Source organism: Vigna angularis, chromosome 11 (genome assembly GCF_016808095.1).
Source record: "Vigna angularis cultivar LongXiaoDou No.4 chromosome 11, ASM1680809v1, whole genome shotgun sequence".
Lineage (NCBI taxonomy): Eukaryota > Viridiplantae > Streptophyta > Magnoliopsida > Fabales > Fabaceae > Vigna > Vigna angularis.
Window position 1 is genome coordinate 4,529,653 of NC_068980.1, and position 20,936 is coordinate 4,550,588.

Genomic DNA, 20,936 nt, shown 5'->3' on the forward strand with positions numbered 1-20,936 from the left:
AATGAAAGCGCAAATAGAGAGCTTCCCCAGCCTAGCGAGAAGTCTCTCTTAACCTTTGTAACACATTGCCACTTCTCTCTATTAACTTGCCCAGCGAACTTGTACTTGTCCAACTAGTCTGACGAATTTTATAGAACATTAATTTTGCAGAATTTACATCTCTAAACCTCACATGTTCTAACTCCTATACCTCCATATATGCCTACAATTCTCCTTTATTATTCTAAACCTTATAGTTAACTAATCCCAGTGTTTATAACTACCCCTAAATGCTATAAGCCTTATTTTCTCACAAGTTTCTAACTCAAACAACTAAACATCATTTATAAACTTAAAAGTTCATTCTTACTCATTCCTAATAACAATTTGGTGAACTTAACCTCTAAACAAGTTACAAATAGTCCATCAACAAACTTTAAACCTCTGGATTCTAAATTCCACTATCTCAAAATTTCACCTATCAAAACTCCTATATAGCACTAAACTATCCTACAAGTCTTACCGATTCATAATTTCTCAATTTACCATCATCTTTTTGGTTATCTAAGGACTTATACAAGTTTTAAATGACCCTAAACCAAATGTCAAACATCAGTTATCACTCCAAAGTTGTTCCTCTAGAAATTCACCTATTAAAACCTCAATTTAGACTATAAATCATCCCAACAACACTCTCTATTTCCTACTTTCAACTCTACATCATATTTGTACCTATAGAACTTCAAAAAACAACACCAAAAGTTCACACCATTATCAACTCAGGAGTATACATCGAAATATTCATAAATAGGCAATTATCCACTCATCAATATACAACTTCACATAACATGCATTTCAATTAAAATCATATTCAACCAAGTATAAATTTCATTACCTATCAAACACAATTTCATGCTTCTCATACAAAATTAAAGCGAATATTAATTTCCTTTACCTAACAAATGACTAAATGGCTTTAGGAAGCCTAAAGCTTCAAATGAACATGAAGTTCTATTCCTACGAACCACAAAAACACAATCAAGGTATATCGTTATAACCACTGATCAACAGGGAGTCTTATAGAAGACTCAAACTCAACATGCAAAACAAAAAAGACTAGCATGTAAAAAAAAAACTAAACTATTTATTTTAAAATAATGAAATTATTTCTTAACAAAACTATTTATATTAAAACCTTTCAATATTAAAATATTTGAGTCTTATTATTTTTAAACCACTATCACTTCTAAAATATCATTTCCTAGGTTTTTACAAAATTAAATACTTAAAATATATATTATTATTTATCTATATTTAAATATTTTTTTACTTATTTTTTAAAAAGTTAAGTGGCTCTACGTGGAAAGAAAAATATTTTATTTCTTTTACAAATTAATTTATTTTTTTCTATAAACTATTTGTTTTATTATTCCCGGGTATATAGTTGATCTACACTCCTTATTAGGAAAGGGAAAAAATGTCACTTAGAGAAAAGATTTTGTTAAATGTTGTGAGTTAGGCTTTTATATTTTAGATAAAAATATTTATTGAGAAAAATAATTGATGATTTATATCAAATGTAATGGAAAATGAATTATAATTTATAAATCATTTTGGAAGTATATTTTTTAATTTAAAAATACATTTTTAAATATATATATTTCTTCCTAAAAGACTGGTGTACCCACTTAAAAGCACCGTAAGAGGGAAAAATATTATGACAAAGCCTTCCAAACATTTTGCTCTTCAAAGATTCAATACATTAGACACCAATGATTGTGGAGAAGTATCCTCCTCTTCATGTCTTGTTTCTCTCTTACCTAAATTTCTTTAACCACCAACATCATTAATTAAGTTATTGCAGTTATTCTAATCAGACATTCTGTGTTCCTTAATTTGTTAATCTTTGTACCATCATATTGGTTTCATTTGTCTTCATCATCACGGTGTTACCTCAATGGGTTAAATGTGTTTAATTGTTATAGAAAAATGTTGCAAAGAGTCACAACCAATGCATATTCATGGTGGTAGGAAAGCCAGGACAAAACAATCCAAATAGCTGGAGCAAAGTCTCCAAGGTATGTATATCTCTGTAAGAATTATATAGCTTCATGGTTTTCTCTCTTGGTTTTCAATCATCTATCATTAATTCGATCAAAACATTTTCTTTTTCTTCAACATTTATAGGAAATTTTATAATATTCACGTTTTCTTTATTTGTTCTAAGATGGCAAGGTTGTCAACTTTCTTAAACATGACGCATTTCCTTCCACTTTCAAACACTTTGCCCCCTTTATAGATTTTCACCATTTTCTGAAAAGCTTAGAAAAATTAAGAAAAATGATTGTAATGTGAAACAATAAAAACACTACAATGGACTGATTCATATATATACATTGATGGCAGAAATATACAAACCATAATCACATAACTCTCGCAACTCCAACCCACATTTCTTGTAGCATTACTTTGTAAAATAATAAACTTGGGTTGGAAAAATAACTCTGCCAATATGCATACAAAAGTTCAATAGATATGGAGGATGTGGTGCCTTTAACCCTCAAAATTATTCGTAATGAAGAGTCATTTTCCCAAACGGCACAAATGTACTACACGAAAAGACCACAGGTTATAGGTTATGTAGAAGAAGTCTTTCGAGCATGCATTGGCAAAGAGATATGATCATATATCAAATGAACTCCGAAGTGTCAACCCCATTATTGCCTGTGTTTTTTCCGGAACAAGTCCATTATAGAATACATTAGGACGATGGTGAAGAAACTTTTTAGTGGAACAAAGTCATCATCTAAAGACCCTCATAATCAAACACCAAAAGAAGGCCTTCCTAAGCCTCCAAATATCTTAACCTTGAATGGAAGATTTTAATAATTTCAAGAAATTGAAATACATTATTTATATTACTTATTGAACTTTTTTTTCTATTTTAAAAAGTTTATTTGTATGAAAAAATTGAAATATATTAGATTTTTTTTTGGATAAAACAATTTTTTTAAGACAAAATATTATCTTAGAAGAATTTAGATAATTCAAATCTACCATTGACTTAGCTTGACCTTTGACTCGAGCATACTCGTTCTTATTTTTAGCGCAAGATGACTTGTCTTGACTTTTGGTTTGAGAACTTTGATCCAAGTTAGCTTGTTTCAACCTTTGATTTGAACTTACTCATCTTGAACTTCGACCTATACCAACTGGTCTCAACATTCAGTCTAGATTGAATTGTCTCAACATTCGACCCGAGACAAGTCGTCCCAACTTTGGCTCGAGTCGACTCCTCTTGACTTTCATCTAAGGATGACTCGCCTTTACCTAAATCCCAAATTGACCTGTTTTGACCTTTGACATGTGTCGATCCATCTCAACTTTCGGTATGGGTCTAGTCATCTCAACCTTCAATCTAGCTGATTATCTCGACTTTTGATCATGGTTGTCTTAGGTTGTCATTCATTCTGAGCTGAATCGGCTCAAGCTTCGGCTTGAACCGAATTGGCTTCAGCTTTGGCCTGCGAAGAATAAGCTTAATTGACTTACCTAACCTATGGCCTAATTTAACTTATATCGACCTTTGATCCATACCGACTTGTCTCGAACTTTGGTTGGATTCGACTCGACTCGACCTTGAACCTATATTAACTCAACTCGACCTTCGACCTAACCCCGTTAGCCTGAGTCAAATTGACTCAACCTTCCAGTTGGGCCTTATTCGACTAACCTTCAGCCTGGTCAAACTCAACACAGGTAGACTCAGCTCAACCATTGGTTCGAACCAATTTAGCTCAACCCTCAACTAAGACTGACTCATATCGACCTTCTGTCTTGTTGAACCGTCTCAACATTCAACATTTGTCAACACATCTCGACCTTCGGGCTGGGTGTAGTCGTCTCAACCTTTGACCCTACCAAATCGTCTTGATCTTTGGCCATGACCAACTCAGTTCGTGCTTTATCCTAGGTCCAATAGGCTTGACCTTTGGCTCGGGTCGAATTGGTTCAACCTTTGGCTTATGCTAAATTGGCTTGACCTTTGGCATTCACCGACTCATCTCGACATTCGCCCTCGTCTGAACCTTTAGTCCATGTCAATCCTTCTCAACCTTCGACTTGGACCAGTTCTTCTTGAATTTCGGTTTGAGCAGAATCGATTGAACTTTTATCCCAAGCTAACTTTGTTGAGTCTTCAGTCTGAACTAACTCGACTGAGCCTTCTGTCTAAGCTAACTCAATCAAGCCTTCAACTTAAGCCCCGTAGTTCGACCTTTGTGAGTAGAGTGAAAAGGAGTAAAATTTCAAATTCTTATATTTTATAGGGTATTTGAAATTCTTCTATTTTATTCATTTGAAATACCTTCCAAAATTTCTTAAATTTCAATTTTTTTCTAATTATTTTATCCAAACAAGTCATTTTAGTGTGAATAATTTTAAAATTTTTAAATAAATGAATTACATTTCTAAATTATCTTTTCCAAACAAAACATAAAGGATTTTAAAAGTATGTCTCAACACAACCACAATATTCACTATCAATAATCACACGTGTAACCTGATCAAATTCTTCATAAATATGCATCAATGCATATTTAAATACAAATCAATGCAATCTTTTATAAAAATTCACATTGAAAGTATCACGTAGGCTCTTATCAAAGGTTCATTTCATTATGTTGTAGTCTTATGGTATTTTTTTTATTGTGTCCTAATACATATACATTTTGAAATACTAGCTTCAAATTCTAATCTAACAAATTCAACCTTGCATATTATAAAACAATAAATAATGTAGAACCTAGTTTGACATGTGTATTAAGAAGAATTAATGAACACATACAAACATACCTATTTAATATTATATTGTCCAAATGCCCATAATGTCTGTCCATGCCTCAACAATTTTTTCCTTGTATGCAATTATTCATATACTACTCATATATTAAACATATGATGGTTATGAGTGAACAAACAACTTCAAAACATTTCAAACACCCCCATAAATGCATCAAAATTTAATTAATCCATCACAATTGACCATCCATTCATAACAACTTTCCAAGCTTGCAAAAAATCTACTAACATTTTATATTTTGCATTAACATTCTTACTGACACTAAAGGTTGAAAGATAGAAGAAAGACAATGCTAATTGAATTTATCAAAACAAGATCCTTGTCACTAACAATGACTTAAAGGAACTTATCCAATCTTAAAAATAACATTTTAAGTATTTTAGACGTCACACCTACTATCTCAAGCAGATAACCTATATTTGTTGAATTTGTAAGTATTTTTCATCAACAATGCAATGCTAAATGTATTTAGAAATTTAATTGAAATGATGTGTGATAAAAGAACATCTATAACAACTTATGAAGACTCATTGCACCTATTCCAAAGAATATAATTGTCAAACTCTACCAACATTATTAACTCTAATATTTTAGTTATGGATCCTCCCTTATATCTCTTGTTCGCATATTTAACATTGTAGACATGTTTTATTATTGTGACATTATTTGAGTCATTCTCTTTCAAAGTAAGTAATATATTTGTCGATTTTACTAGACTTTTAGCCATGTCAACAAACATGAAATGTTCTTTCAGTTTTAATCTTCCAAGACAAGAGCAACTAACTAATATATCTATCAATTTATGATTGTGACTCTCACATATTACCTTTAATACTCAATCTTTTTCATTGTAAATATGTTTACCTCACAATTTAAAAGGACAATCATATTTTCTTGTACAATCACTTCCAAATTATGTTTGTATTTTCTATACTTTTCACTTTTTTCACAACCTAACAAAAAAACATGTGTCTTTCGACTAGTTGTTCATTTGTTTAGTATGATCTCAATATGAAAACTACAAAATCAAGTCTAAAAACCACCTTCCACAGATATTAAAGTAAATCATCTGTTATACCAAATACCTACACAAATATACTACAATATAGTTACATGGTTTGTCACATTTTTTTACACAAAAGGATGAAATTTTATTTACCTCTATGCGTTCTAAAAGGTCTAATGCAATCTCCTTCAATACATTCATTTTCAGATGCCACAAATTTCATTATATTATATTCTACCATCGAACAACTTTTCTACTTTATTGGATTTCCTACTCTAAAATTTGGACTCCATCTTTAGATTCAACAATCACCACTAAACTTGTTTATACAGTGATTACAAAACAACTTAATACCTTGATACTGCATTAACACAAAATAACATTCTATAATAAAAAAAATTAATTCAGTATTAAAAGATTTTTTAATTTCACAATTCAAAACAAAAAATTAAAAAGTGAAAAAAAAAATACTCACAAAACACACAATGCAACAAAGCCACCTACCACCTCTAAGCTCCCACAAGCTCGATGGTCAATACACAATACAACCACTCCAACACCTACAAATACCAAAATTAATTTTCAGAAGGATAGTTTTGTTATTTTGATAAGTAAGGGGTTGGAGGTGGAAAACATGTACATGGAAAATTTTTCCCATAGACTACTGTACCGCTACATGCGCGTGATCACATTCCGCATTCGAATTCGACCCGAAAGCCTTTTTCGCCATTTCCGTTTAACAAAAATCCAACAACAACACGTCCTCATTCTGTTACTTCTTCTCCACGACGAAGAAGAAATCCTCTCTTCTGTTGATTCTCCCTTCTCTTCTCTCTCACACTCTTGCTCACAAGAAACTCACGCGAAGCCTCTTTTTTTTATCTTTTATGCTTCAGAACTTCACGTGTTTCTATGCTTCGTGTGTTTCACATTGATTACGATATTGATTTTTGCGATAAATTACTATTATAGTTTCCAAACGGTTGAGTTAAACAGAGAGGATGGAGACCGAATGCGTGCGAGTCGCGGTGAATATACGTCCATTGATTATGTCGGAGCTTCTTCACGGTTGCACAGACTGTATTTCAGTTGTCTCCGGTGAACCTCAGGTGCTATATTGTTTCTGAATTCCTAGATGTTTCTAGTTAAGGTTTATTTCGCAATCTTGGAGTTTATTTTATTTTATTTATCGTAAAACCTATGAAATTGATACTGGTGTCTTTGGTAGGTGCAAATAGGATCACATTGTTTCACGTATGACTATGTGTATGGTAGCACGGGGGCACCTTCCTCTTCAATTTACGACGATTGTGTGGCTCCGCTTGTTGATGCATTGTTCCATGGATATAATGCTACAGTTCTTGCTTACGGTCAGGTATAATTTCAAATGTTTTTGGTTATATTACGGTTGTGATGATTATGAAATGTTTGCCTTGGAAACTTGTTCTTTGTTGTCTATATCCTACAGTTGTTGAGTGTTTTTTAATGCTTTCTCGTTTTGCAAGACGGGCTCCGGGAAAACATACACGATGGGCACCAATTATAACGAAGAGGTGAGTAGTGGTGGAATTATACCCAGGGTAATGGAGACCATATTTGACAGAATTAAGACTACAACAGATTCCACGGAATTCTTTATCAGAGTATCATTTATCGAGGTGAACAAAATGTTGTATTGTTGATTGATGAAGACGAATTTTTCTGATATTGTAAATTGAGATCAAACTTTTAGAGCTTCATTTGCTAAAAATTGACAGATATTCAAAGAAGAGGTTTTTGATTTGCTTGATTCTAGTACATCTAAAGGAGAGGCCACATCTACGACAAAGGTTGCTGCACACCCGACCAGAGTTCCCATACAAATCAGAGAAACATTGAACGGAGGAATAACACTTGCTGGGGTGACCGAGGCTGATGTTAAGACAAAAGATGAAATGGCATCGTATCTCTCAAGTGGTTCATTGTCACGCGCCACTGGGAGTACCAATATGAATAGTCAATCAAGGTAAAATGTCATGAAAATGTTTTCAAATTCTTTTACTTTGACAATAAATGTAAACTTATAGTACCAATAATACGCATGAAATTTACATTGAAAAATTAACTTATAATATGTTAACTGTATGGTTCACATCATGTTTCGCCTAGTCGTTCACATGCTATCTTCACAATCTCAATGGAACAAAAGAATGGTGACGACATCTTATGCGCCAAGCTCCATTTGGTTGATCTAGCTGGTTCTGAACGAGTGAAACGAACTGGTGCCGATGGCTTGCGTTTAAAAGAAGGTATTTGTCATTGTTAATGATACAGTGCAACCGAAATATAGCTCTAGGAATAATGGGTTTTGTACAGAAACAGTATTTATTAACAATTGTTAAAATATAAAACTTTGACAACAGAGTTAATTGAAGCCCATTCTACTAGCTCAGTTCTTTGTAATATTCAATTGTTGTTTTCATGCATTAGGAATTCATATCAACAAGGGTTTATTAGCTCTTGGAAATGTAATAAGTGCACTTGGAGATGAAAAAAAGCGAAAAGAAGGAGGACATGTGCCATATCGTGATAGCAAGTTAACGCGCCTACTTCAGGTTAAGCAATAAGTAGTAATTCTTATCCTCGGTGCATCTGTCTTGTTTATTGTATCATTTGCATAACGATTCTTCGTACGATGTGAAATAATGTAAGAAATAATAGGGCATAAAAATATAACTTTTATATTAATAATAAGGCATGAGTTATTGCCTTGTTGATACTGCACCTTGTCATTTGTTTATGTATTAAAACTATTGAACTAAAGTGTCATGTGGATAGAATGTATTGCCAATCCTATTTCGGAACTTGGTTTAGAAAGCCCGTTACAGAAAGTACGTTATAAAAAGCTTTGTTTGTAGTGATTACTTGAACGTATATATGGAATGTATTTAAATTATTTCTATCATGACATGCAATTGAATGATGAATATGTAGGATTCTCTGGGAGGAAACAGCAAAACTGTGATGATAGGTACAGACTTGATGCATGATGGAATATTTTTAATTTTGTGTTTCATATAGTCACATGCATGCATCATCTAACCTGTCGAGAATGTTACAGCATGTGTTAGTCCAGCCGATACAAATGCTGAAGAGACATTGAACACCTTAAAATATGCAAATCGTGCTCGTAACATTCAGAACAAGGCAATTGTAAGTGCATTGTATTCATAATTTTCCATCCCTTGTTTATTTTGTTACTCTAGGCAGGGTATTTTGTTCTTAATAATTTTGAATTTTATTGTTCCAGATTAATCGAGATCCAGTGGCAGCTCAGATGCAGACAATGCGGAATCAGATTGAGCAATTGCAAGCTGAGCTTCTATTTTATAGAGGTGATACAAGTGGACCTATCGAGGAGGTTCAGGTACATCATTTCTAGATTGTGGTAGATTTGTTTGAATGTTTCTTATGTCATGGTAATATTTTTCTCTTAATTTTTCAGATTCTTAAAAACAAAATATCCTTACTTGAAGCAAGTAATGCAGAGCTACAACATGAGCTTAAAAGACGCCAGTTAACGTCTGAGAATTTTGCCCAACGTGCTCTTGAGACCCAGGTTTTCTTTTCATCCTTACTCCCTTCTCAGTTATTATCAATTTTCTGAGTTCCTTACAATATCTCTGTAGTGTTCTCTTTTACTTCATGTGCTGGTCTCACTCACAATACTGAAAATGTTTTTAGGTTGAAAGGGACCAACTGCTTTTGAAAATAGAATCAATTCGAAATGGTAAATCATGGGAGGAGATTGACTCAAATTCGAATCAGGTTTGAATGTGTTATGCCTTAATGGGTGGTTACGGTTTTGAGAAGTAGATCCATCTCTGAAGTGTGCTCTGAACTTATTTACAGGATTATGCCCTACTGAAATCTTATGTTTCAAAGATCCAAGATCTGGAAGGAGAATTGCTTCGATTGAAAACTTCGAATGCAACAAATTCAAGTCATTTTGTTGATTGTTTTGATTCTGATGACGATGGATATGGATCAAAACATGCTTTATTCGCACCTGGTTTGTTTACTTCTGACTGTGATGTTAAAGCTGTTACGGAGGATATAGTGCGTTGGGAATTTCTTTTTGTCATTGTGGTGCTGTACATCTGACAGGAACCATTAAATGATTGAAAATAAAATTATATCTGTTAGTACGAAATTACTTTTTCAAAGGAAGAAACTTATTGATAGTGTTACACAAGAACTATAAATGTGATGGTATGAAATAAAAAATTGATGAAGCTGACGCTAAAGTATTGGTGACTAATTTTTCTTAGTTGAGACAAGATCACCATTAATTTTGAGATTACGTAATTGATTCCGAAATATTGTGCGACATCATTTTGAACTACTTATATTTCTTTGCACATTTGTCATTTTATCTAAAATATTTTGTATTTTAAAACATGTGTACCTTGTTTGTAGATGAAATGGAAGATGATGAAAAGGAACTAGAACACTCGTCTATTCAAGAAAAGTTAGATAAAGAGCTCAAAGAATTGGATAGAAAACTTGAACAAAAGGAGGTAAAATTTTCTTGTCTACCTAAGTCATTTACATGTTGACCGCTGTATTATGAAGCCGCTTTTTCCATATAAAAAAATGTTTTTTGTGTGAGCATTAATTTCGACCTCATTTTTTCCTTTTTTATAACCTGACGAGTTGTAGCTAGCTTAAGAAGGTTGAAAGACAGTTTCTTTGAATTTTCCTTTCTTTTAACATTCTTCATGGTTTTGAAATATAAGTTTGTAGGTTAGTTTTCATTACATTCTTTTATCTTAGAAGGTTGCCGTCAACTAACTGTTTCATTTGAAGTTAACGGAAATGTCCATGTTTTCAATTTTCCTGTTACTATTTTTATTTCTAGCCTCTCTGTTGTTGACTATCCTTCAATAAAAACACTCAGGTTTCATAGTAATTACTATTTCATAGAATTTGGGTTTCGGCCTAACCCAAACTTTAACTCGACAAAACTGGATTGTGTGAAGAGGATTTCCCAAGCTTTATAATTTATATATAAGCCATATCTCCGTAACTAAGCAATAGCTTATAAGTTATACACCCTTGATCTTATAATTTAAGTCAACTCCATAAAGCTAGCTTAAAGTATGAGGATTACCTAAATTTTGAGTTATATGCAAGTCATATGACTAGGGGTGACCACAATTAATGTGGGTCATTAGTAACTACAATTAGGGTAGTTTTCCATCACTGTTATTATGCTAAACTCAACCAAGTCATTGATTTAAAATGGATGAGATTTGCTCTCGTTTTGTCCCTTCAAATCAGCGTTGGAGAATAACATTTGTTTATTATGATATATAAAATGTTTCTAGAATTTTGATCCTGGACATTCTAGTAAGAGAAATTTGACCAGGGAACGAGTGACACATTTTATATATCAGTTGCATATACAAACAAAATGTTATTTACCAATGCAGATTTGAAGAGGGGTAAATCTGTTATATTACATGGTAGGGATGTTACTTTTTTAACAAGTTTCTACCTTTTATTTTTTTTCTCTGGTTGAAGGCTGAAATGAAGCTGTACAGTAGTAATACTGGTGCTTTAGTTCTCAGGCATCATTATGAAAAGAAACTTCTAGAGATGGAACAAGAGAAGAAAGTTTTGCAGGTAATTTACTGTCCTGTGCAAAGACATCTAATAATGTGCTTCTTGGGAAGTTTGTTTTACATTTAAAAATGTCGTGACAATCCCTTCGATATATTGTTGGTAGAAAGAAATTGAGGAACTCAAGTGCAATCTTGCGGATATTTCATCCACTTCTGATGACGGTTCTCAAATGTTGAAGCAGGATTATCTTCAAAAGTTGAATGCTCTAGAGGCACAGGTGGTTTTTCTATTTCGAATGTGTCAATGTTCAATGCATAAGTTCATGCGATGAACTGATTATTTTCTTTATAGGTATCTGAGTTGAAAAGGAAGCAAGAAGCTCAAGCTCAAGTCCTGAAACAAAAACAGAAAAGTGAAGAGTTTGCAAAAGGACTTCAGGATGAGATACACAGAATTAAAGCACAAAAGGTGCAATGATCCAGTGAGACATTGCATTTGTAGTTACTATCAGAAAGTTTGTATTCTCTTTGTCACTCATTGTTTATTTCCCACCCCCCCCCCCCCCCCCCCCCCCTCTAGGTTCATCTTCAAAATAAGATTAAGCAGGAATCAGAACAATTTAGATTATGGAAAGCTTCGCGCGAAAAAGAAGTTCTCCAGGTAAATGTAAATGGGAACATTTCTGTTTGTTTCTTTAATAGCATTCTTAGTTTATTATTCCATTCTACAATCATGTAGACTATAACACTTTCCCAACTTCTTGGAGTCCTTTTTTATGCGATACTGGTCTGTCTATACTTTTTTTGTCTTGCTCATATAGAGAGGGGATCAGGTAACTCTTTTAATCTTTAACACAAGCACAACAACATCTCTCACCAACACTGTTTCAAGAGATATATTAGTTACGAATAATAATATCAAATCTGTATTTTGATTACTACCAGCTTAAGAAAGAGGGCAGAAGGAATGAATATGAGATGCATAAGTTGTTAGCGTTGAACCAGAGACAAAAGATGGTGAGTTTATGTTCATATCACCTGTTGTTATGTATCTTATTTGAATGCCATTTAACCCACTATTCAAGTGTTCATTGTAGGTATTGCAAAGGAAGACAGAAGAAGCTTCCTTGGCCACGAAAAGGCTGAAAGAACTTCTGGAATCTCGAAAAGCTTCCGCACGTGAAACTATTGGTTAGGATGTTTTATGGATCGTGTGGCTCTTTATCCTACTTCATCAGCTTACTGATACCAACAAATTGTTTATACAGGTGTTGGAGGTGGGAATGGCGTTGGAGTTCAGGTACAGCTAATGATGTCTATGTAAACTGCGTACAATAACGAAGTCGATTAAATGGTCCTGGAAATGCTGGACAAATTAAAAAATTTGTAGCTTCTATTGGCAGACTGAGCAGGCTTCACATCATATTCCATGCGTGCTAATAGATTGTTTGATATCTGATGTGTTTTTCTCTTTGAAAGGCTTTGATGAAGGCAATTGAGCATGAGATTGAGGTCAATGTCCGAGTGCATGAAGTTCGTTCAGAATGTGAACGTCAAAAGGAAGTGTATGTTCCCTTTTTTATCTTCAAGATTCAAATCAGTTGATGGCATGCTTGATTAAATTTGTGAGTAAGATTTTTAAATTTGATGCAATACGTTGAATGGCAAATACGTTGGAAATCCCATGCCTTTTAGGCTTTTATACGTGTAAGAATATTATAATTTGCACATGCTCTACCTTTATAAATAAGCCAAGTATGATTAGCCAATCTGAGTCATTGGACATTCCATTATTACTTAGTCATTGTATTGATTTTGTCGTGTGCCAAATTTGGTTGCCCTTCTTTTCTATCCAAGTCAGTTTTAACATGTGAGAACACTCAGACTGATTATTTGCTAAGTTTCATGGTATTCATGTGTCTAAGAGTATCTGCTGGTAATTGGATGTTATTAACACTGGTCCTTTTAGCATTTACGCTTTTTTGTATGTTACAGTTTTTCTGTTTCTACTTTTTTTTTAGCTTTCCTCACTAATTCATTTACTTGTTGCTTTTAATTTCAGGAGGGCTAAAATGGCTGAGGAGATGATGAGGTTAAAGGAAGAAGCACAAATGGTGAATCAAAATAGTGCAAGGTGAAATTCCTTGAAGTTAATTTTTTAACTACAACGATTAATTTTAAAATCTTTTTTTTTGGCAATCTATGTCTGAGAAACTCTCCCAATTGCTGCTGATATAGAAGTGACTGTCCTACAACAATGTCTCCTGGTGCAAGACATTCTAGGATTTTTGCCCTTCAAAACATGCTTTCGACTTCTTCCGCAACTCTAGTGTCTATGTTATCCCAGTTGTCGGAAGCAGAAGAGCAAGAACGAGTTTTCAGTGGTAAAGGGCGTTGGAACCAAGTTCGGTCCCTTGCTGATGCCAAGAATTTGATGAACTATTTGTTCAATATTGCATCTTCGTCCAGGTATATTACGAAGTTAAACTTCACAAGTAATCCAAAATTTTCCGTGTGATCTTGACATCTTCCTCTGGGTTTTTCTTGATCACAGATGTTCATTTCGAGATAAAGAAGTGATTTACAGAGAGAAGGAAACGGAAATAAGAGATTTAAAAGAAAAAGTAGTGTGGCTAAGCTACTCACTTCGACAATCGGAAAAGATAAAAGCTGAACTGACTCACAAGTTAGAATTGCAGGTTTGTGTTTAGCTACATATTTTCTATGATTTAGATAAAGCATTAATTAAACAACTAATAATCTTCCTTAACAAGTTTGATTCTTCAACTATTAATGTTTTTCTCGAATCATTTGAATTATGCAGAATGATGAATCTTTGAACTCAGAATATGTGGGAGATTCAGAATATTCTGACTCGAATGTTGGAGGTCATAAGTATGACTTGCGCACTTCGGTAGGTCTGACATATCATCATCTGGCTAGCTCTCTTAAAATAACGCCAGGAAAGGATTTTCCATCAAATAACTCGTATCACTTTTAGCTGCTGCATTTAATGAGAAATAGTTAATTAAATATTTAATTCATTGCAAACTTGTTTTAACTTCAGGAATACCACCGGTCATTGGAGGATATGGACATATCTGAGACAGAGTCAGATTATTATGATTTCACAGATGACGACTGGGAAGAATCGGGAAACTTAAGAGTTAGAAAAAGGAAATCTAAAACAAACATTGAAAATAATGAATCCAATATCAACAATTCGGAAGATTTGGGAGAAAATTCAAGAGATTTATTTGATACACCTTGGGAAAGTGCATCAGATATTTGCTGCCCTTGTAGCAGAACCTCATCATGCAAGACGACAAAATGCATCTGCAAAGCAATGGGCAGCAGTTGTGGGAGTTCTTGTGGTTGCCAAGTAAATAAGTGCGCGAACAGAGCATCGATATCAAATGTGTCACGGGAAGGTCCAGCACAATCTGCAAGTATTGAAGAAACAGAGAAAGATCGTATTCTTGTTACTCAAGGTGCAGAGTTACTTCAGGGGGCACTGGTTGATAGGCATCCCGAGACAAACAATGATCAAGGGCACAGAAAACCTCTCTCTGACATAGGAAATACACAGGTGCGTGCTTCTAAGTTATTATTTGGATAACCGTATTTTAACAATATCTACATTCTAAATCATAATAATTATAAACAATAACATGAACCAATAATAAAGTAGCATGTAAATGGTATTAAAATGTTGTCAAAAAAATGTTGTTAAAGTATTATTATCTTATTATTTAGAATGATAGATTTACATGCATTTGATTCTGATTTTTATAATTTCAAAGATACGTTTTTCAATAAAAACAATTATCTTCACAACTTTTATCAACACATTTTGTTAAAAATGACAAACTTTTGTATATTTTTAGAACTAATTTAATTTTTTATAAATGATTTTGAGTTAATATTAATTTTATAAAATCAGTAATGTTCATAATAAATCATTAATATTCTTAAAATAATATAATTTTAAGAAAAGAAAACAATTTTGTAAAATTGATTTATAAAACATATAATGGTTATTTTTAAATGAAAAATTAAATAGTTACTTAAAAGAATTATTTAACTATGTCATCAAATAAAATATTTACATTTTGTTGTTATAGAATAAAAAATTATCTAATTAAAAATGATATAAATATAAAGAGTTGTGGTATGAATAAATCATGCTGATAAAGCTGTCCAAATCATTTTTCTTTATCTAGTTTGTGAGACGTGAAGATTGGAAAATTGTGAAGTATAGGTGCTTTTGGGTTTAATTTTATCAATAATTTATTATCAAATTTATCAAAATGAATAATTTTTATTAAAAAAACTATAAATTTGGACATGTTAAATAGGTCCAACTTTATTAAAAGGGTGTGCCAAATTGACACTCTAACTAATAAGGGAAAGTTATGTTAGTCTAACACAATTTCCATGTAAATGAAGTTAGAAAGTCTGTACATAACTTTGATTAGTCCAAAGTTTGTTTTATTATTTTTAATATCCAGTTAAATTGTGTTAAGGTAATATTTTAAGAAAAAGACATAATATAATGATGTGACTTTAATGTTTTTTGTTAGTATGAAATCTTAAGATTGACGCAACATAAGTGTAATTGTTGTAGAACATAATTTATTCATGTATTCATCTCAGTATTTTTCTCAACTAATTTTTTTTTTTCATTTATGGTTTTGTGTTTAAATAAAAAAAAAATTGACACGAGTTTACTAACAAAATATTCTTAAATTTTGAAGGAAGAAGTAATTATTTTATTTAAAATTATGTTGCTAAAAAATTTATAAGTATATAAATAAGTTTTCTTATATTTGTATAATGTTTATGTTGAATTAATTGGTAATAATAATATTTTTTAAAATTATGAATTTATTTTGTAATATTTGATACAGGTTAATATGAAAATAATTGTTTAGTTTAGTTTTATTAAATTAGGATTATAGTCAAATTTATAAATTGAATTGTTTTTCTTTCCACTATATCTTACAAATATTAAAAGAAACAAATATATAAATAATACATAAAACTAAATAATTAAATTTTCATGTTAATTCTAACTTTTTATTTGTACAAATTATCAAACATTATAAAATAAGCTCATAACTTTTTTAAAATATTATTATCACCCATTAATTCATGACAAACATTATACTTATGAATTTTTTAAAATATAAGAAAATGTATTTATACTTGTAAATTTTATTTTTAGTAACATGATTTTAAATAAAATAAGTAATTCTTTCCTTCAAAATTTAAGTATACTTTTTTTTGGAAATTTTCAGCTAAACACAAAAACATAAATGAAAAGAATTTAAAGTAGATGGAAGAAATATCTAAATTAAAGTCACATTAAACTAACACAACTTTAAACAAAAAAAACATTAAATTTGTGTCACAATAAAAAAATAAAAAAAGTAAATTGTATTAGGTCAATCAAAGTTGTGTGTGAATCACACTATTTCTTCATTTACATTAAAATCATAGTTAAAGCTTACTTGACACAACTTGTTCAAATTTCTAATTTTTAGAGATATTAAATTTGACCTGTGAAAGGTGAATCAAATTTAATTGCATAAAGAACTAATTTTTTTTATTTTTATTTAATTAAATTAGTAAAAATAATAAATTCTATAAATCTATTTCTTAAAATAAGTAATATTTATAATTTTATAATTTTTAATTTTTAATTTTAAGTACAAACTTTTTAGAAATTTCATAAAAGATATAAATAACTCAAATATTAACCCAAGTCACACAATATTTATGTTAGGGACACGTTATAAGCTATGGATACATTTTTAGGCAAATCCACACAATTCAAACTATAGAGGCCAACCCACTTCACCTTGTGGTTGGCCTGTGTGTTTTGCATATTATGAGATAGGCCAATGGATGAAAATACTCAATTTATCGTGAACTTTTTCTTCTAGGCTTTTTCTTCTAGGCTTGTGGACCTGTCCACATGGTTCATTCTTCATTTTCATCCTTGAGGGTAAATTTGAAAATAAATTGTACTAATACAGTAAAAAATGTTTTTGAATTATGTTTCTTGTATTTTTCACTCTATATTTATCTTTCTTCAAAACTTTATGATATTTATTTTTCTTCCAAATAAATCATATTAAGTTAATTAAAATTGTGTGATTTCTTCATTTACATTAGAATCGGGTTGATGTGGCATGACCTTTTAGTTAAATAATTGTTCATTTGACATAGTTTTTTCACATTAAAATCATACTACTTTATAATATATGTTCTAATTTGTAATTTTTTAGAATAATCATTAGTTTTGATAAATTTTAGAATAAATTACATTAATTTGGTAAAAAATTTCTCTTTTTAGTTATGTTCCTATAATTTTCACTCAATATTTATCTTCCTTAGTATTTTACAAATAATCTTATTCACTGTGTGCTTTTTTGTTGCCGAGATTTTTTTATTTTATTTTAATTTTACAACATTTAAAAATCCAGGTAAATTGACTAGAAATCATTTATCACCATTTTTTTTGTTTCTTGATATCAAATTCTGAAGCAGTCATATTAGAAAGGATTATTTATATTAATAACTTTTTTTAAAATGAAATGTTTTTTATCTTCATAAAATTTTTAAATTTCATTTTAGTCTCATTAAAAGTTATAAGTCCAAAATTAAATTTGACTTCGAAAATTTTAAAGAGATTGAGAACATATTTTCGGTTTAAAAAATGTTTATGCTAATATTTTGTAGATGTATTAAATCTCGCAGTACATTTAATGAAACGGTGAAAATATTTTTTTTAAATATTGACGCCTTTACTTTTAAATAATAATAATTATAATCCAACAGTGATTAGTTACAGATCCTTCACAAAAATAGTTAGATTAGAAATGACTATTAATTTTTTTATTACTTCCCCGTTAATTTAATAATAATAGTTATAGATTTTGTATTAAATTACAATAATTATAATTATATTATTATTATTATTTTATACATTTGACTTTATTTTTAAATCATTTTTACTCTAAAACTTCAAAACTATTTTTTCCCCATTAAATAGGATAGAATATCATTAATTTAACAAGTAAATATTATAAAAATGGAATAATATTTGCAAGTTAAAAGCTTTTAATATCGTTTTTTTCCAATATTTGATAACATTCTATAAACCACATACTCCAATTATTTTGAATTTTCGCTTTATATTACTTTATTTGTAATTACAGTCAGTAATTCTATGTTTATTAGCTTTAAAAATTGTCAGTTAAGCGTTAAAAAAATTGTTATATGTTTGTTGTAAGCTATTTATAATTTCCTTTGGCAGATGAAATCAAATGCGAAGAACCATAATCCGAAAAAGAAATTGACGAAATCCACAGTAATTATTGTTCCTTATCTAGAAGCTTCTTCGCAGCCAGAGAATTTGGAAATCCAAGTCCCCAGACTCAACCTTAAACACAAAAAAGAAAGTAGTAACACTAGTGAAGCAAATGTTGCTGTGAATAAAGATAAAGATAGACCACACAGAAGGTCTAAATCCAGGCCTGAAAACGCTGCCTCAGTCCCTAGGGCAGAGGGTAATTTTGTGGAACCAGATGTACCCGTCAACACACGAAGGAGTGCCCGAAGGTCATCGTCATCAAATACCAATGGCGTCCCATTGTGGGACAGGAATGCTGCAAGTAAGTCAGATGAACCTCAAGTGTTTGAAACAAGAACTCCAGTGCGATACAAAAGAACACTAGACGAGAAAGAGAACAACAATAGACGTTGATCACATTCGTTTCTTACAATTTTCTTCATTCATGTTTATAGAAAACAAACACTAGATTTTCATGTTTATATCACTGTTTTGGCTCCATTTTTTTGGTTCTTATACTATTTACTATTTAAGCATTCCTAGGGGGCCATTTTCAGGTTAGGTCAAAATACGTTGACTTGAAAGCTCTTTTGTAAATAAATTTTCAAGGTCTTTTCTGCCGAATAGCTACAGTATTGTAAATGTATTATATTATTATTACTATTATTATTATTATTATTATTATTACTATTATTATTATTATTATTATTATTATTATTATTATTATTATTTGGTTGTCAGGACCACGAGACATAAAAAAAAGTTGTGAATTCTATTTCTTTCTCTTCATTCGAAGAATGGTTGTGCATTTTCATCATAGTTTTACTTCCCGGCCCGTCAGCACGAAATTTAGGAGTTTTGCTCCCCCAATTCCGAATATACACTAGCCCGGGTTCAAGCGTATTTGGTATTTTTGTATATGATACAAGATCTCAATCGTTTTAGAATTTTTCATCGTGTCATTTACATAAACTTTCATCTTTCTACCAATATGTGAGAAGATTATGTCCATTAACCTTTAGTATGTTATACCAGCATTTTTCATACAGAATGACAAAATTTCAGAGTAATAATTATTTCAGTCAATGATAAAGGTTGTTTTTGTCCTTGTTGGAATGACACATGGCTATTTGGTTTTATCTGGAACATGCATCAAACTTAGTACGCGATAGTTGGACAATACATCAGTCGATGGATGCTCAATAGTGGATATGAGTCCTTTGGATAAGGTTTGTTCAAATTGGTGAAAATTGTGTACATTCATTATTGGTCTCGATTTCTTAACAAGTATTACATTTGTCAACTAAGTGGTATACTTGATCTTCCATATGAACACATTTGTCAACCAAGTGCTATACTTGACCTCCTATTTGAAACTTGTTTCACGTAGTTTCTTTACCTTTACTTATGTGGCCATCTATCTTCCTTTTCTTAGATATTACCCTAAGTATGTTTTATTGAATTACAATTTCTTCTCAACTCAATAAAATAAACTCATACTAAGGTCAAAGATTTAAAGATGATCAACAACTCTATGTCCAAATAAATTATTTATTGATTATTTTATCTTAGGTTAAAAATTCGTAAGGATTTTTCAACCTCTTACAACTTCAACTAGTTCAATAACCATAAAGATTAACATCAATGAAAATATAACGTTGTATATAAATATAATCAAAATACATAAGAGAGATTTGTGATTACATCTAACTCCAACAGAAAGAAGACTTACCTACTCATAGACCTAAATAACATGAAATATATACAAAATGATGAAGAAGAAATGGAAGTGGAAGTCATGGATGAGTGCCTTGGTGTTCTATGACTTTTCTTGTGTTTAGCCCCTTCATATATGATATTTCAATAAAAAAAAGAGAATATTTCATTAGTTACTCGCTAAATTTGAACTTGGATTTGTTGGATGAGGTTTATAAGTAATATTATCATGCTCCCTACATACAAATCTTACTTGGTTAGAAGTAACTTTCATTGCCCTTTGGCTTATGGTTTGGTTGGCAAAGAGACGACGGGCTAAGCATGAAATGAACTCTAGCTAAGCAAGGAATCATTCTGACTAAGTAAGGGATTATGCTAATTTGGCTAACTTTACTTCTTTTGTACTCC

General features: G+C 31.3%; 1 protein-coding gene across 1 annotated transcript; it reads left to right on the forward strand.

The window, feature by feature from the left end:
* The first annotated feature begins 1,974 nt into the window (after positions 1 to 1,974).
* On the forward strand, positions 1,975 to 19,428 carry LOC108333304 (kinesin-like protein KIN-4C). Its single transcript, XM_052870780.1, has 28 exons — positions 1,975 to 2,057; positions 6,819 to 6,955; positions 7,075 to 7,221; positions 7,352 to 7,504; positions 7,604 to 7,851; positions 7,995 to 8,134; positions 8,316 to 8,440; positions 8,820 to 8,856; positions 8,947 to 9,038; positions 9,136 to 9,252; positions 9,331 to 9,444; positions 9,570 to 9,653; positions 9,738 to 9,897; positions 10,305 to 10,405; positions 11,412 to 11,513; positions 11,617 to 11,730; positions 11,805 to 11,921; positions 12,033 to 12,113; positions 12,398 to 12,469; positions 12,550 to 12,643; positions 12,721 to 12,752; positions 12,932 to 13,017; positions 13,515 to 13,586; positions 13,691 to 13,921; positions 14,007 to 14,151; positions 14,277 to 14,366; positions 14,520 to 15,041; positions 18,777 to 19,428. Exons 2-28 carry the CDS (start codon positions 6,848 to 6,850, stop codon positions 19,224 to 19,226), a joined length of 3,834 nt encoding a protein of 1,277 aa, XP_052726740.1. The 5' UTR covers positions 1,975 to 2,057; positions 6,819 to 6,847; the 3' UTR covers positions 19,227 to 19,428.
* The last annotated feature ends 1,508 nt before the right edge of the window (positions 19,429 to 20,936 follow it).

Excerpts from the sequence above, each read along its gene's own strand:
- LOC108333304 (XM_052870780.1), top strand. The coding sequence starts at position 6,848 with ATGGAGACCGAATGCGTGCGAGTCGCGGTGAATATACGTCCATTGATT. Across the intron at positions 7,852-7,994 it reads AATATGAATAGTCAATCAAG|TCGTTCACATGCTATCTTCA; the intron begins GTAAAATGTCAT and ends TGTTTCGCCTAG. Across the intron at positions 9,039-9,135 it reads ACATTCAGAACAAGGCAATT|ATTAATCGAGATCCAGTGGC; the intron begins GTAAGTGCATTG and ends TTATTGTTCCAG.